Here is a 17,805-nt window from a genome sequence, read left to right as displayed (position 1 = left end):
GACATTCTCTGGGGGTAATAATTTGGCAGGGGGTCGAAATTCGGCACAACACCGGAACTACTTCTCTCCGTCAATGTCTATGACGCGATGACACAAAATAGTCCAAATATAAGCCGCGTACCGTAACCGAAAAGCACGTGTACTCGCTCATAAATTGTGAACAAAAAAAGTTAGTGTACCTTTAACTGTAAATATTAGCATATTCCCATTTGCTGGGCTCAAATGTTAGTTTAAAATGGACCAATATTAAAGCTGAACAAAAAGAGAAATATTTAACCTTTTACAATAAGTTCCAAAGTACTGAATTACTACACAAAAATAATACTATATTAATAGTAACAAAATGTTGTTCTTTCAAATGTAAGTGTGTAGCGTATATCAGCCAAAACTTGGTTTCGGACTCGGAATTTCGTTGTGTTTTCTGTTTGCTGTGAAGAATGATAGAGACCTGTATTTTGAAACTTCCGGCTGCAACGGAAGCCGGTATTGTTGCGCTGGCTTCACCGTGCACAGTTTCACGTGTTCCCATCACTGCAGACATACTCTTAAACCATGACGCATCTAGACGGGATCGTGTAAGTAAACTTTAGCAAAACTTCACATTCCCTCTTGTCGCTTTAGTGAACCTGTTGTTTAGAAAGGTAACGTTAGTTAGTCGCTGACTGTAAGTGTGTGTTCAGTAACAGTTTGATTCTTCGCTGGAGACACGAGAAAATAACATGCAGTTCAATGTCTTCTCTCGGTTTCATGTGATATACTTTATGTATGTGTGGGATATATATATATATAATATATATATATATATATATATATATATATATATATATATATATATATATATATATAATTATTATTATTATTATACAAAAGAGAGTAGAAGTTACTGTTAATGTGTTTTCACACTCGAGAAGCGGACTCAGACTCCTTGAAGTGGACCGAGAGATGTGTAAAGGGACCCATCTCTCTTTATGTTCACACTGTCCCTGAAAGAGGACTCGGGCCTTATTTGGTCCACTGAAGTAGGAATGTGGTCTCAGACCCCTGTTCATACTGTGGGTTTTTAGATCTAACGTTAGTCCGGTTCAGTGATGGCTGACCCTGGCTTTCAATTATACTATATTATCCCGTTCACTTACATATGTGCCACACTAACCAATATATTTTTATGCATGGGTTATATATTACTATTATTTTGTAAAACTACATTGCTACAAATGCTGTTAACTGAAACAACTTATTTATGCTATCTTGTACACAAAACATAAATTGTGTTGCAATACATCCAGATTCCTAGCCTGGTCCTACCATACTCTTGTACATTTAATTTGTACAGAGAGTCTCGCCTCTCTCCATTGACAAGCGTTAACATCCTTGGCGGGTACTCTGTTAAAGTTTAAAACTATTGGATCTGCCCAGAGCCACTCTTATTATGCCATAACCAATCGCTAACGTTTGGTCGTGACGTATGTCAACTCAAACTAGCGCACGACCTCAACGTCATCGTTCTCAGCCACTCCCTCTGTTCGCTGATTGGACCGGTAAAAAATTGATCGGAGAAAACCCAAGAATATACCGCAAGCCCAGACGTAGTACTGAAGGAAAATGAAAATTGAGCGGAACTACGTAGGAGGGCGGAGCCAGGCTACAGGATTTCTGCACTATATCTCACATTCACTTTTGTAAAAAAAAACAAAAAAAGATTTCTTTTGAATTGTTTTTCTTGAATCATGTTTTTCTTTTGTTGCTGAAGGCAATGGTAACACCAGCATACCAGAAGTAAACAATATAGGACAAATACAATAAAATCAAGATACAAATAAAATAAACTTGCTTTCAATTTTCCAGGTAAAGTAGGAATGCTTAAAAGCAGCGTTCAAGTATTTAAATAATAAAATAAAACTGCATATTCTTCACTGTATGAATAAAACGTATTCTCTACCGATTCGTATATTAGGATGCTGTCACTTTAAGAACTACTCAGTAATGCACAGATCCGATACACACCCTCGTGAAAAATAAATATACCAACATGTATTTGAAATGCATTTATTTTATGCTTAGTATACTACTAATACATTAACATATTTGTAGTTACTATAAATACCCTGCAATTGTACTTTTAGTATAAGTCTGCTAAATTGGATCAACTAACTTTATAGTTAATGTACTTTAGTTTTCCAGAAATAGTGCTGGGGTCCAGCTAAAGATACACTTTAAGTAGCTTTTATTTAATTGTGCTAAAGTGAAACTATTACAATATATTTTAGGTACACTTAAAGTATCTTGCATTTAAAGAGTGATATACAGAGATCATACGATCCCTACTAATAGTGATATTAAAACACATTTTAGGCTTAATATTAAGAAATGTGCATTGTTCAAAAAAGTAGGCCTTCTCCAAATAAAGATTAATTATAATTGTATATCAGTAAGTATCAAGCGATATCTCAGTAATATACATGGAGATTTGAGAAGCATTGGTCATAAGGTTATACTGCTGTTGTATTGCTGTGGTAATTTTAACCACACTCTTCACATCCTCATCCTTTGAAAGTGGTTACAAAGATAATTTGCTTTTGCAGAGTAGAAAACATCAGAGTAGAAGCGTCTTCTCGACATACACAACAAGAACTAGCTACAGTGTTTGAGGTCAGGTCAAGGTGGGCGTGGGCATTAGGCAAATGTGTTACCCAGCCTGATCTCATGAAAATGCGTCTCTATAGCACATATTGTTTATCGTGCAATTTATATGCGAAAATTAGTTTTTACATAAATGGGATACACAGTTTTTGCGTGCATATGATACACACTTTATTGCATGTAATACACACGCACACCACTAATCCCAAACATATAATACACATGCACCCCACACCACTACTAAACCTACCCATGCGTATCCTATGTACGTAAAAACTTATTCTCGTGTATAAATTGCACGATAAACACAATAGGTGCTAGGGACGCATTTAGTGTGACCGGGTTGGTTACCCAGTGACGTGTAGCCGTCACGGAAGTGGGATTCAAATTCCTGACGACTTGTTTTAGGGGGTTCAAAGTCGATTCTTTCTTTTGAGAAACAATAGCTTAATGTATTGCGTGCTCTTTCATTTTCATACCTTTGCAGAGAGCTGCATTACACATTGCATGAAAGGGAATATTTGAAAAAGCATAATAGAGGCACTTTGAATGTGGTCTGAAAATCTACAGAGAAGATTTGAAATTTGAGTCTGGAAAAGTATGGAATTTTGAAATGGAAAATGTGTAGGAACCCTGACCAGAGACTTATTTTCATAGTAGGTGTCCATTAAAGGGGTCTGAGAGCGTTCACATATGGTCCAAAAATCACACGAGGCGCACTCAGACCCCTGAAAAGGAAGTATAAAAACACCCTAAAGAGCCCATGATCTCACACACGTGACAGTCAGTGTGTTGTTCCTCCAGTAAAGAGCCCATGAACAGACATACGACAGTCAGTGTGTTGTTCCTCCAGTAAAGAGCCCATGAACACACACGACAGTCAGTGTGTTGTTCCTCCAGTAAAGAGCCCATGATCACACACACGTGACAGTCAGTGTGTTGTTCCTCCAGTAAAGAGCCCATGAACACACACACTTGACAGTCAGTGTGTTGTTCCTCCAGTAAAGAGCCCATGAACACACACACTTGACAGTCAGTGTGTTGTTCCTCCAGTAAAGAGCCCATGAACACACACACACGACAGTAAGTGTGTTGTTCCTCCAGTAAAGAGCCCATGATCACACACACTTGACAGTCAGTGTGTTGTTCCTCCAGTAAGGCGAAGACGCGGCGCGCTAAGCGGTTTCTGCAGAGCCGCGAGCCGAAGCTGACAGAGAGCCTGAAGAACTGCATGATCATTAAAGGAGGAAACACCAGCGAGACGCTCTCTCAGGCCCTGAAGGACGTGGTGAGTTCATCTTCTTCATCATCTTCATCAGCTGGTTGTGTGTGTCTGTTCCTCATCCGCTCTGTCTCTGTGTTTTGTTTTCAGTACGCGCTGAAGAAACCCAATGCTGTGCTGTACAAGAAGTAAGTATGGAATGCCACAGATGTTTTAAAGTGCCCTATGTTTTAACGGCTGCTAATGTCTCAGATACACTACAGTGTTTGAGGGCGGGGCTAAGAGACGCTGCTCAGCCAATGAGGAGGCTGCAGGGGTGTATCGGCACGCGTATGCGCACTGAACCGCTTCAGTACGGCACTTCCGGTATGGTGCACGTGTACCAATACCATTTTATCCCTAAATTCAAACAGTAAATGTCGTTTTGACTGTTAAATGTGACGTGAGAGGTCGCTACAGGCGGCTCAGTTTCAGCAGCAGCGCGAGTGATCGCCATCTCTTCATAATGATGAACATCAGAAGGTGTGTTGAAAGATACAGGAATCAGGACTCATGTAATCGCTCATAGCTCAGTGTTAGACAGCTAGTGAACAATAGCATTACTACGTGCCGGAGAAATGAACACTTTCGCTAAATATCTGCACTATATTAGCCTGTATATTCATGATGTCTTAACCTGCCATTGATGTCTTATCTAATGCATATATATCTAATGACAGCCACGGTGTAAATTATTATATTGCAACAACAAATTGGAGTAAAAACATATTAGATTTAGTAGTTGTGTAGGTTTACATGTTTGCATACAATTTGTTAATTATTATATCTAAAAATAAACAGCAACTGAATTTAGGCTAATATGGGCTTTGTTAACCTTTAATATTATAGTAATGTGAAAGTAAGGGTTCCTAGATATGTTGCAGCATTAGCAGAGATCGTTTTAAAAAAAATAAACTTTTAATTTAAAGACAGAGACACACTTTGTTCAGTAAACCACTGTTTAATAATAAAATAAAAGTTTTGTTTTCTCCCCGTTGTGTGCCGCTACACCCGTAATAGACTAGCGTTATGCAAATGACTTGCAATCCTGTGAATCAGCAGCGAACAGGAAGTGAGACTGGATTACTGACGACTCGTTTCAGTTCAGAATCACTTTCTTTTAGGAGACAATAACTCCTGTTATTTGTGAAAATGCAGATGCTTTTCATTCACAAACAGCTGTACTGAAACACTGCATGAAAGGGCATATCTCAACTAGCGGAGCTGAACTAGCGGAGCTGATCTAGAGAGGAGCTGAACTAGCGGAGCTGATCTAGAGAGGAGCTGAACTAGGGAGCTGAACTAGCGGAGATGATCTAGAGGAGCTGATCTAGAGGAGCTGATCTAGAGGAGCTGATCTAGAGGAGCTGAACTAGAGGAGCTGAACTAGCGGAGCTGAACTGAGGAGCTGAACTAGCGGAGCTGAACTGAGGAGCTGAACTAGCGGAGCTGATCTAGAGGAGCTGAACTAGCGGAGCTGAACTGAGGAGCTGAACTAGCGGAGCTGATCTAGAGAAGCTGAACTAGCAGAGCCGATCTAGAGAGGAGCTGATCTAGAGGAGCTGAACTAGCGGAGCTGAACTAGCGGTGCTGATCTAGAGAAGCTGAACTAGCAGAGCCGATCTAGAGAGGAGCTGAACTAGCGGAGCTGAACTAGGGAGCTGATCTAGAGGAGCTGATCTAGCGGAGCTGATCTAGAGGAGCTGAACTAGCGGAGCTGATCTAGAGAGGAGCTGAACTAGCGGAGCTGATCTAGAGAGGAGCTGAACTAGCGGAGCTGATCTAGAGAGGAGCTGATCTAGCAGAGCGTAACTAGCAGAGCTGAACTAGGGAGCTGAATTAGCGGAGCTGATCTAGAGGAGCTGAGCTAGCGGAACTGAACTAGAGGAGCTGAACTAGGGAGCTGATCTAGCGGAGCTGAACTAGGGAGCTGAACTAGGGAGCTGAGCTAGCGGAGCTGAACTAGGGAGCTGATCTAGAGGAGCTGAACTAGCGGAGCTGAACTGAGGAGCTGAACTAGCGGAGCTGAACTGCGGAGCTGAACTGAGGAGCTGAACTAGCGGAGCTGAACTGAGGAGCTGAACTAGCGGAGCTGATCTAGAGGAGCTGAACTAGCGGAGCTGAACTGAGGAGCTGAACTAGCGGAGCTGAACTGAGGAGCTGAACTAGTGGAGCTGAACTAGCGGAGCTGATCTAGAGGAGCTGAACTGAGGAGCTGAACTAGAGAAGCTGAACTAGCAGAGCCGATCTAGAGAGGAGCTGATCTAGAGGAGCTGATCTAGATGAGCTGAACTGAGGAGCTGAACTAGCGGTGCTGATCTAGAGAAGCTGAACTAGCAGAGCCGATCTAGAGAGGAGCTGAACTAGCGGAGCTGAACTAGGGAGCTGATCTAGAGGAGCTGATCTAGAGGAGCTGAACTAGAGGAGCTGAACTAGCGGAGCTGAACTAGGGAGCTGATCTAGAGGAGCTGAACTAGCGGAGCTGATCTAGTGGAGCTGAACTAGTGGAGCTGAACTAGCGGAGCTGATCTAGAGAGGAGCTGATCTAGAGAGGAGCTGAACTAGCGGAGCTGATCTAGAGAGGAGCTGAACTAGCGGAGCTGATCTAGCAGAGCGTAACTAGCGGAGCTGAACTAGGGAGCTGAATTAGCGGAGCTGATCTAGAGGAGCTGAGCTAGCGGAACTGAACTAGAGGAGCTGATCTAGCGGAGCTGAACTAGGGAGCTGAGCTAGCGGAGCTGAACTAGCAGAGCTGATCTAAAGGAGCTGATCTAGCGGAGCTGAACTAGCAGAGCTGATCTAAAGGAGCTGAACTAGGGAGCTGATCTAGAGGAGCTGAACTAGCAGAGCTGATCTAGAGGAGCTGATCTAGCGGAGCTGAACTAGCAGAGCTGATCTAGCGGAGCTGAACTAGCAGAGCTGATCTAGCGGAGCTGAACTAGCAGAGCTGATCTAGAGGAGCTGATCTAGCGGAGCTGAACTAGCAGAGCTGATCTAGCGGAGCTGAACTAGCAGAGCTGATCTAGAGGAGCTGATCTAGCGGAGCTGAAGTCGTGTCAGTCTGATGATGTGTGTGTGTTGTCCTTACAGGAAGAACATGGTCCGGCCATTCGAGGACTCCACGGCTCTGGTGAGAACACGCTTCACACTCGTGTTTGTGTGTGTGTGTGTGTGTGACGACGCCTATGTGTGCGTTTGTGTGTGTCGAGGCCTGTGTGTGTAACCGTCCTGTGTTTGCTTCCCTCAGGAGTTCTTCTCCAAGAAGTCAGACTGTTCCCTGTTTCTGTTCGGCTCACACAACAAGAAAAGACCCAACAACCTCATATTCGGTGCGCGTGTGTGTGTGCTGGTGTCCTCCACAGGACGCATGTTCGACTTTCACGTGTGTGTGTGCTGGTGTCCTCCACAGGATGCATGTTCGACTTCCACGTGTGTGTTAATGTGTGCTGGTGTCCTCCACAGGACGCATGTTCGACTTCCATGTGCTGGACATGTTTGAGCTGGGCGTCGAGCGGTGTGTGTCTTTGAAGGCCCTGAAGGTGAGGAGCTGTGCGTGTGTGTCTGTGTGTGTGTGTTTGTGTGTGTGTGAGTGAGATGGGAGTTTGATGTGAGCTGTGTGTGCAGAAGGACACGTGTCCCGTGGGAACTAAACCCCTGCTGGTGTTCGCCGGAGAGCTGTTCGACACGGACCGAGAGCACCAGCGCCTGAGGAGCGTCCTGACAGGTGCGTCTCTCACACACAGACACACACACACACACACACACCGTCTCTCAGATCAGTGTGTTATCTGTGTTCAGCAGATGTTTGAGACTATCAGGTTTTGTGTGTAATCACTCTTGTGTAGGACTCATTCCTCATGCACGTTAGCGCTGCACATGTAAAGGATAGTCCAACTTCCTGTGCGTTAAGTAACGGCGCTGATCCACTTGTCCGTGCGATACTTCTGTCGTGCTGCACTCCACTTTATTCCTATGGGTGACGTCAAGCGACTTTGACGCGCCCGCAAAGCATTCCGGGAAGGCGGCGCTTCATTTGAAAAAATGCCGCGCGTCAAAAAGCTGGCCGATGCCCATCTTTATAGATGCATTTATGACAAGAGTGCACCTCAACAAATCTACGTCATAACATGAGTTCTGCCGTTTGTCACAAAAAGTCGACGCACACACTTTTAATAATTGAAACTTTGGTTTTCATGCTAAAAGTTCATAATAAAAACATATAATATAGTATTTGTCAATAATAAAGTATAATATATATATATATATTATCCTCTAAAATATAATATCTTTTTTATTACATCACATTTTAGTAGTTATCATAAATTAGGTATCATTTGAAAGCTTACGAATTCAGAAATTGAAATTGGACATTTTGTTATCATAGAAACAGTACTATAAATTCTTTGATCAGGCTCCTCCCTTTTTGGGTATCATCATGTTTCATAATTTATTATCAAAACCTTTTCTAATCTTGACAGCACATATTGTCAGAAAGGTCTGAGTCTCAAGGTTCCATATTTTGTGACAGAAGTTATATTTAGACAGAAATTCATTAATTTGTTACAGCAGAATGCATACAATTTAATTCAATGGAATGTGAATTTACATTCCATTGGTAACTTATACCATATTGCTCAAAGATAGAACCAGTTTGAAGAGAGGAAATAAAATGTGAGCTAGCGTGGAACACCACATCCCAGAGGAACAGGACCACAGTGAAGCCGCCCGATATTCATAGAGAAACTCCTGTTTGTAAGATAAGATTGAAACCAGCTTAGGGAAGATCCACTAATGCCAACTACCCAAGAGCATTGTGGTCTACAGTATCTAAACACACACATGCCGCATCCTGCTGTTCATGTTCACTGAAATGTTGGCCTGATCTGATTGTTTGACTTTAGGGCTGGTCCGAATACCATTTTTTTTAGCTTCGAAGCTTCGGTAGTAATGACCATCGAATATTCTAAGCTTCGGAGAGAGGGGGCTGAACATATTCTTATATCTAATAAAGGCAAGAATCTCTATATGTCTGTCTGTCCGTTTGCATTTTGATTATTTTGAGAACTGTTCATCCAAACGACTTCACAAGGGAGTGCAGTGTCGTATTTGGTGCAATATAGATAGACAGACGAGACGCGACACATTCAGAATTAATAAACTTTTAATAAACTACAGAACAGCCCGAGCAGTAAGCAGCGCGCCTCACGCGAGCAGAGCTTATATGCTCCGAGAACGAGAAGTGATATAACACACACACACAAACACAGGTATTTTAACTTGAGCAATATTTTTAATAAGGTAGTCTTATAATATTTTTCTCACTGACAAAGTAGGGTAGATTTAAATAAATAAAAACGAAATTTAAATAAATAAAAACGAAATTAAATAAATGAAAAACAAAATTTAAATAAAGGAAAACTAAATTTAAATAAAGAAAAACGAAAATTAAATAAAGAAAAACGAAAAATAAATGAACGAACTCTAATAGCCTATCACGGTAGCAATAACAATTTCAATAACATCACACATTTAAATTAACGAACAGTTTAAATCAAATAAAAATAAATTCCCTTATATAGAATCAAACAAACTGTAAACAGAACAAGGTAATTTCAAATGATTAATGTGATTGCGAAAACAAATTTTAGGCTGGCTAGCATAATTTGCGCAGCTCACATTTCAATAAACAGAAAAAGTAAAATAAATCACAATCAGGACAGGCTGCAGTCTACACTCTCTTCATGTTGTGTGCGAGGAAGATGAGTGTGTCCACATCAGGTAAAGGGGAATTTCGGGTCTTAACGACGTTAGCCAGCTTTTGAGAAAATCCTGCTCACCGTACGGTAGATGTGTGATTGTTTTTAATAATGAGAGCGAGGACTGAATCCAGTGTTTCCGCTACATTCATTCTGCCGTGGTGGGCCGCCACACCAAAAATCCTCCCGCCACGGCTGCAGCTTCTCAGTGAGCTCCGATATTGTGCATACTATTGTCTTATTGTTAAGCCCCACTAAAGGCATACAAAACATTGTAAAGCACCATAAAGTTTTCGTGCACTATATTCCAAGACTTCTAAAGTCATTCGATAGCATAATGTGAGGTAAAAAATAATATTTAAGTCGTTAAGTTAAAGTTAAGGGAAACTCATCTCTCCTCAGTCATTCTCCATTCAGAACTCAAACAGCGCGTCGCGTTCGGTTACGAGTAACACGATGACACTCTCCAAGATCAATGTTCACATTATTATACTTTATTTGTAGATAAAGTATGAAGGTATTTTTGGTGCAAATCAACTGAACGCCTGTGACAGTGGAACTTGTAGTTGTAGACAATAGCCACACATGTGTATCAGTGAATTTGAAGTCACAGAGAGAAATGTTTTAAGAGTTGCAAACTTGTAGACTTTTTTTTCTCTCCCACAAACACAACACAACAGATACACATTCTCAAATTCTTCATTGCAGGTGCACAAATCCCATTCTACAAATCACAAATTAAGAAATTTGTACGCTCACATTTTTGCTACAGTTGCTGCAGTGAATATGGTGCAAAACGCATTCACACACCCACATCAACAAATGTGAAGTCACGGAGAAATGTTGCACATCCGCAAATCAGTGTGTGCATTCATCCGATGAGAGTTGCACACTTGTAGAATATTTTCTCACAAATGTCTTGGATATATTTCTAGCACAAACACAAGTACATAACTACAACTGCTTGAATCTGCTGTGACGAATCTCAAACACTGTTTTCGCCTTCAAGTGACAAGTTTCGCGCGCTCTCCCTTTTGCACTGAGACAAGTGGAGCAAAAGTGAGTTGTGCATCTGTAGAGGCAGTGGGCGGAGCCGACATTAATATTCATGAGTTTCCCGGGCATGCGCGTGTCAAACTGCTCATTTTAGTTCACGCTCCTCATTTCTCAGCAGGTTTGATGGATTATTTCAAAAAAGGCGCGACCGTAAACTACAATTGTCTATCGTTTCGTAAAGTTCATAAGGTTTTTATTAGTTTGCCCGTTTTGGGCTTTCGTCAATGACTGAAGATTGCAGGCGTTCACTTCGTGTATAGGCCTTTATACATAACACGTAACTCGTATAAATTGTAGCTTGCGAGGCTTTAAAACTGTGTCTTTTACTAATTGTTATCATTTGTTGAATGCAATAAATGAAATAAACCTGCATAAATGTATCTATGGACTAACATATAAATTACAAGAGGGAAACATATTAAATATATGTGTGATTGTTCTTAAATTCTTGTTTATTTAAATAAGCCAAATAATTTAAGACCACACACAAGCATGAATATGTTGCTTTAATAAGTACATGAGAGAAATATTTAACATTATTTTATGGAATAGAATAAGCAACCAATATGATGTTCACAAAAATATATATATATTTACAAATATACATGGCCTACTGGCCAAATTACATTACAAAATAATGTAACAATTAAAAAATATAGGCTATATATATTTTGATTACAAAGTGTGCTTGTGCTGGTTTTGATATAATAATAGCCTACACTACTGTTCAAAAGTTTGGTATTAGTAGGGTACCAAGACTACATTTATCTGAAAATATTGTGAAATATTTTATCAACTGTTTTCTATTTTAATGTTTAAAAAATATATATTGTGATGGCAGAGCTCATTACACCAGATTTCAGTGTCACTTGATCCTTCAGAAATCATTCTAATACTGATTTGCTGCTCAAAAACATTTCTGATTATTATCAGACGAAAATGGTTGTGCTGCTTAATGTGTGCATGGAAATCACTATACAGCATCTGTTTTCAGGACTGTTTATGACTAGCAAGTTCAAAAGAACAACATTTATTTAATTATTAGATTTATTTGTAAGATTATAAATGTCTTAGCTGTCATTTGTGATCAATTGATTGAATTCTTGCCCATTTGTATCAATGATCACCATATTCATCCAGGTACACAGTGCAACATAAGGTCAAAGACAAAATATGGCAAACTAATAAAAACCTTATGAACTTTACGAAACGATAGACAATTGTAGGCTAGTTTACGGTCGCGCCTTTTTTGAAATAATCCATTAAACCTGCTGAGAAATGAGGAGCGTGAACTAAAATGAGCAGTTTGACACGCGCATGCCCGGGAAACTCATGAATATTAATGTCGGCTCTGCCCACTGCCTCTACAGATGCACAACTCACTTTTGCTCCACTTGTCTCAGTGCAAAAGGGAGAGCGCGCGAAACTTGTCACTTGAAGGCGAAAACAGTGTTTGAGATTCGTCACAGCAGATTCAAGCAGTTATAACTACAACTGCTTGAATCTGCTGTGACGAATCTCAAACACTGTTTTCTTGTGTTTGTGCTAGAAATATATCCAAGACATTTGTGAGAAAATATTCTACAAGTGTGCAACTCTCATCGGATGAATGCACACACTGATTTGCGGATGTGCAACATTTCTCCGTGACTTCACATTTGTTGATGTGGGTGTGTGAATGCGTTTTGCACCATATTCACTGCAGCAACTGTAGCAAAAATGTGAGCGTACAAATTTCTTAATTTGTGATTTGTAGAATGGGATTTGTGCACCTGCAATGAAGAATTTGAGAATGTGTATCTGTTGTGTTGTGTTTGTGGGAGAGAAAAAAAAGTCTACAAGTTTGCAACTCTTAAAACATTTCTCTCTGTGACTTCAAATTCACTGATACACATGTGTGGCTATTGTCTACAACTACAAGTTCCACTGTCACAGGCGTTCAGTTGATTTGCACCAAAAATACCTTCATAATAAAGGTCTATGGTTTGCATAAAGTGACTTGCGTTAGTTCTGTTAGATTACAGCACTGGAGTAGAGAGCACTATGATGAATTGTTCTTCATGCGCACTGTAACTGAAAGTTTAAACTGTTAAAAGAAAAGGCTCAATAAACTGTTGCATAGATATAATACAGTAAGCATCAAATATCTCTTCGCTTTGTGCTTTTAACTTTTCAATGCGACGCGCTGCACGCTGTGACTTCGAGTTGCTTCAAGTGCATCATTCGGCGCACAGGATGCGCATAATCGCTTTGCCGCTGTAAATTTGAGCCTTTCATATTATATTTAAATTGGAACCTTTCCCGCCATTTTTTTCGATTAATTGTTTTTTAAAAATGTGGTCAATTCAATATTGATTCTCAAAGGCTATGAATCGATTTTTTTCCCCCATATTTATTTATATATCACCCAGAAGCCAGTATTAGTTTTCCTACACTTCATAGGCAGCCTCCATGTTACTCTAATGCAGTGAGATTTTATGTTTGTTTTCTCTTAAACATAAAATAACCTGATCCTGTTTGATCAAGGCGTGAGACTGTTCTGACTTTTTCAATAATCGATTTTTCATCTTGCATCAAAATCCTGTCTATGCATTGTATGCATTTGATATGGTTGGGTTCTGTTTTTAATGTACCCAAGTGTACCTAAAATAATAAGAGTTTAATATACTGGCTCTTAATTTCTTTTTATTAATTAACCACTCGTAAACTTATGTTCACTGTTCTTTTTTATAAATATAGGTTTTGTGTTAAATCTATATTCATTGAGTCGAATCGAGAATCGAAATTGAATCGAATTGAGAGCTTGCGAATTGAAATCGAATCGCAACATCTGAATCGATACCCATCCCTAATTATAATACTTAGGGAGGTTTAAACACCTGGGGCAAGGGGGCGTGGCCCATGGGAATATCACTCATGGGCGGCGCCCCCTCCCCCTGGGGAAATGGGCCTGCCACCACAGCTGGAAAAAATCCGAGAGGAAACACTGTGAATCTCACGAGCTGAACTCTTCACTCACTCTTGCATGCGGTTTACATTATTCAGATACCGCATTATTCACAGATGATGACCTCGCATACAGTCAGTGTTTCTGGGCACTGTTTTACTCCAATAAAAACACATTTCTATGGACAGGTTGGTATTTTTCGTGGTGCACATGAAAATGCTTTAATTTCGATGTTTTCAACTGAATATGTTGCATTATATTCATGTGTGTAACATTAGCATGAGCTCCGTGTGTTCAGCGGCTGGAAAAGCCTTTCCATTTCCCTTTATGGAAAATCAGCATATGCCACATATTTTACTGCAATCTTAAACGTAGCGATTTAATTGAAGTATTACTGTTTATTTACACGAGGTAAAGTTTAATCGCAACATTTTTCACATGCGATTATAACAAGATTTAGGCCATGTTGATTTGATTGAGTTTCCTCAGGTCACGTATGTTGTTGAGGCCATAACGTGTGTCTGTGTGTGTGCGCGTCAGATTTCTTCTGCGGTCCGCGAGTGTCTGCGGTGCGTCTGGCTGGACTGGAGCACGTGCTTCACTTCACAGCGCTGGAGGGCAGGATCTACATGCGCAGCTACAGGTGACACACACACACACACTCCTGACAGCACCAGCCACATGTAAGAGTGTATTTCCTGCAGTGGTTCAGGCTACAGGACTGCCGAATGACTAAAGAAACGCAAGCAAGATGTTATAAAACTGTACACTTCTTGTCCACTGCCACTCACACCAGCGACGGGAATCAGCGCAGCTGCGAGAGCTAATATGAGGAGAGCGTTGCTATAGAGACTGATGATGTTGCATTGCAATAGGTAGCACTTCAAAGTCAATACCACATCAAAACTATTTAGCACATTATTTGTAATGGAAAGGGTTTAATGACACTATGATTATGGTTACACTTAAAATAGTTACAAAATGGATGTATGAGATGATGATAACTTACACCATTAGTTGTACCCAGCATATATGAGAAATGTTATGAGAGAGAGGCAAAGAAAGAGAGCCAGAGAATAAAAGAGAGAGCAACTGTTTCAATCTTCTTTATCCCAAATTTGAGACGTTCAAACTGACCAATCAGATAATTACAACTTCTCCCACCGTACTTGAGGTGTGAGAGTTCATAGACCCCGATGTCCACACATCTCTGCACCGTAAGCACTGTCTTTACCAATTACAAATGCTCCTTGGGTTAGGAAAGGGGGTGGAAAACAGTACAGCAAATGTCTTCGTTCATTTCAAATATCTTGGATTATTACACACACACACACACACACACACAGAGTGCTGACAGTAGTGTGTTCACAGGGTGCTGCTGAAGAAGTCGGGCTGCCGGACGCCCCGGGTCCAGCTGGAGGACATGGGCCCGTCCTTCGACTTCAGCATGAGGAGGAGTCACATGGCCTCAGACGACCTGTACAGAACCGCCCACAAAAAACCCAAAGGAGTGAAGGTGCGACACGAATTCAGCTGTTTTTTACCCTTTACTGTTATTTTAGTCGTAAAAAGAGTGTGCTTTTAATGTTAATTATTAAAATATACACAAATAATAATTGACCTTAAATTTGTCAATTAAATATTTTTTTAATTTGTTGAGGTAACAAACATCACATTTACTCAGTACTTTTCAGGACAAACACTGCATGATGCCACATAACACTGCACTCTAAGTACTTCAAGTAACAACAAAATATGAATGGTTATGAGCTTTAAAATATGGATGGTTATATTAACTGGTTAAAACAAGGGTTGGGTATTGGTTGGGTTTTATCCGATACCAGTACCTACTCTGTATTTTTTTAAACAGGTCTTGAACCGGTACTTAAGAAAACGAAACCGCACACACTTTGTCAAAAAAATAATACCCTTTTATTTACTGGGCCAAACTGGTCACAATATTAACTTAAAGATTTTCTGATTAAATGAAAAATTGCGCTGTTTAATACTGATGTAAAACACTCAAGTTAAGATCAACATTTTGTCTTCACATTTTATGACTTTTACTTTAAGCAGAGAAATATCTGAAACTGAACAGAAATATTTAACAAACACAGTATAGCCTCATATAAAGAAGTGTTGGTACTTTGTTAAAACATTTTGCACACGTCACACTCGCTGTTGAATGGCAACGGTGTTTGCTAGCCTACTTGATATGCAAGATTTGCAGTTGGCATTAAAATAGGCCTACTAGACTTACCCGAAGAGGAATGGCTGCTGTTATCATCTGTGATGTCGCAACCCGATCACACTAAATAGCACGCAGTGTGTTTATCGTATAAATTATATGTGAAAATACGTTTTTACGTGCATAGGAGACGCATGGGCTGGTTAGGGTAGGTTTAGTGGGGGTGTGTGTGTATTATACGTTTGGGTAGAATTAGTGGTGTGCGATGAGTGTGTATCAAATGCACGCGAAAACTGCGTATCATATGCATGGAGAAAAAAAGTTTGCGTATAAATTGCACGATAAACACACTGCGTGCTATAGAGAGAATGGCAGCCTGCTGAACTTGAACTTTCGTCAAGCGTGTCAGAGGTTCTGGATTCTAATCCGCATTCGTACAGTTTTTTTTGTTCTTCATCAAAACCGATTATGCTCATCCAGTGGTTGTATATCAAGCAGGGACACGTTTGTGTGCATTAGATTTTGTGACTTCACCGGAACTAATAGAGTCTCCGCAACGGATTGAAGCGCGCGTCTGAGTGAAGACAGTGCGGTTAACTGGAGATGTTTTATTTATATGTATTGGAACATTCGTGCCGCGAGATGTTTTACAGGGGGCGGTAAAAATAGTCAGGCACCGAAATTTTAGTTTTTATTCGGCCTCGTTACTACCGTTTACGTCGGAACCGGTTCCCTATTGGCACCGCGTTTCGGTACCCAACCCTAGTTAAAACGCAGTGCAGTGCACAGCAGACAGCTGAGCATCTAGCATGGTCATTGGCTGTGCTGCGGCAACTGCACAAACCTATGGCGAGGCGGCTCAGGCACGCGAACCAATCAGGCCACTTCGCGCCCTGGTGCGTCAGAGCCCGCTAGAATAAGCGTCTATGGCTCATTCAGCCATAGAAATCAGGTTAAATCGACTGAAGAGATCCGCCGATCAGAACGGGAGGAGTTAAGTCGCCCAGATTTGCTTCCAGATTCTGTATTTTCCCCAGACAAACGTTCTTCTCCCACACAAAAACAGAATTTCATTCCAAATGTGTCAAATTCTGCGAAATTCCACGTTAACACTAGATTCCGTGTTAATTTGGCAATTCCGCGATTCCGTCCGTGATTCTGTAATCGCGGAAATTATAGGGCTATAATGTTATTTGCCTGTTGAAACTGAATCCAGAAGAGTTGAGATGCAACTCATTGAGACGGGTTTAGGATATGTGTGTTGATCTGTGTACAGTACGAGCTCCAGATGATGCTCATGTGACACTCATGTAATTCTTCATTTCACCCTCAGCCCAAGAAGAAGAAGAACATTTCCCATGATGCATTTGGCACCAGGTTTGGCCGCTTACACATGCAGAAGCAGAACCTGGACAAACTGCAGACACGCAAGATGAAGGGCCTGAGGAAGAGGAAGAGGAGAGGAGAGCCGGCAGAGAGTGTCCCCCCGAAGACTGCCAAGACCGACGTCTGAACACACACACACACACAAGAGGAGAGGAGAGCCGGCGGAGAGTGTGTCCCCGAAGACTGCCAAGACCAACGTCTGAACACAAACACACACACACACACACACACACACACACAAGAGGAGAGGAGAGCCGGCGGAGAGTGTGTCCCCGAAGACTGCCAGGACCGACACCTGACTGACTGTGTGACAGGACACTTCAGAGCTTTCACACACTTTCCCACCAGATCCTCACACGCACAGTCACAACTGATACTGTGGAAATGTGATGCAATAAACAGATTTTTCCAGATTGTTTGTGTGTGTACAAATTAATCCAATTCATTCACCGTTATGTCCAATAACAATGTGGTTACGGTATTAGTTTAGTATACTCCATTGTCCTTTTTCAGGAAAGTTGTCTTGGACTCAAAGCTGCATTAGTACACAACATATACATACATACACACA

The 17,805-nt window shown here is 41.0% G+C and overlaps 1 protein-coding gene across 1 annotated transcript; it reads left to right on the top strand.

The window, feature by feature from the left end:
- Nucleotides 1-426: 426 nt before the first annotated feature.
- On the top strand, nt 427-17,647 carry rpf2 (ribosome production factor 2 homolog). Its single transcript, XM_079638940.1, has 10 exons — nt 427-575; nt 3,796-3,928; nt 4,013-4,050; nt 6,992-7,031; nt 7,149-7,230; nt 7,364-7,440; nt 7,526-7,625; nt 14,201-14,303; nt 15,032-15,176; nt 17,182-17,647. The coding sequence occupies exons 1-10, from the start codon at nt 553-555 to the stop codon at nt 17,359-17,361; spliced, it is 921 nt and encodes a 306-aa protein (XP_079495066.1). The 5' UTR covers nt 427-552; the 3' UTR covers nt 17,362-17,647.
- The last annotated feature ends 158 nt before the right edge of the window (nt 17,648-17,805 follow it).

The sequence above is a fragment of the Phoxinus phoxinus genome (genome assembly GCF_949152265.1).
Source record: "Phoxinus phoxinus genome assembly, chromosome: 16".
NCBI classification, from domain to species: domain Eukaryota; kingdom Metazoa; phylum Chordata; class Actinopteri; order Cypriniformes; family Leuciscidae; genus Phoxinus; species Phoxinus phoxinus.
Note: the sequence above shows the minus strand (reverse complement) of the source record. Positions and strands in the feature narration are given on the sequence as shown.

Excerpts from the sequence above, each read along its gene's own strand:
- rpf2 (XM_079638940.1), top strand. The coding sequence starts at position 553 with ATGACGCATCTAGACGGGATCGT. Across the intron at positions 7,032-7,148 it reads TCGAGGACTCCACGGCTCTG|GAGTTCTTCTCCAAGAAGTC; the intron begins GTGAGAACACGC and ends TGCTTCCCTCAG. Across the intron at positions 7,441-7,525 it reads TGTCTTTGAAGGCCCTGAAG|AAGGACACGTGTCCCGTGGG; the intron begins GTGAGGAGCTGT and ends CTGTGTGTGCAG.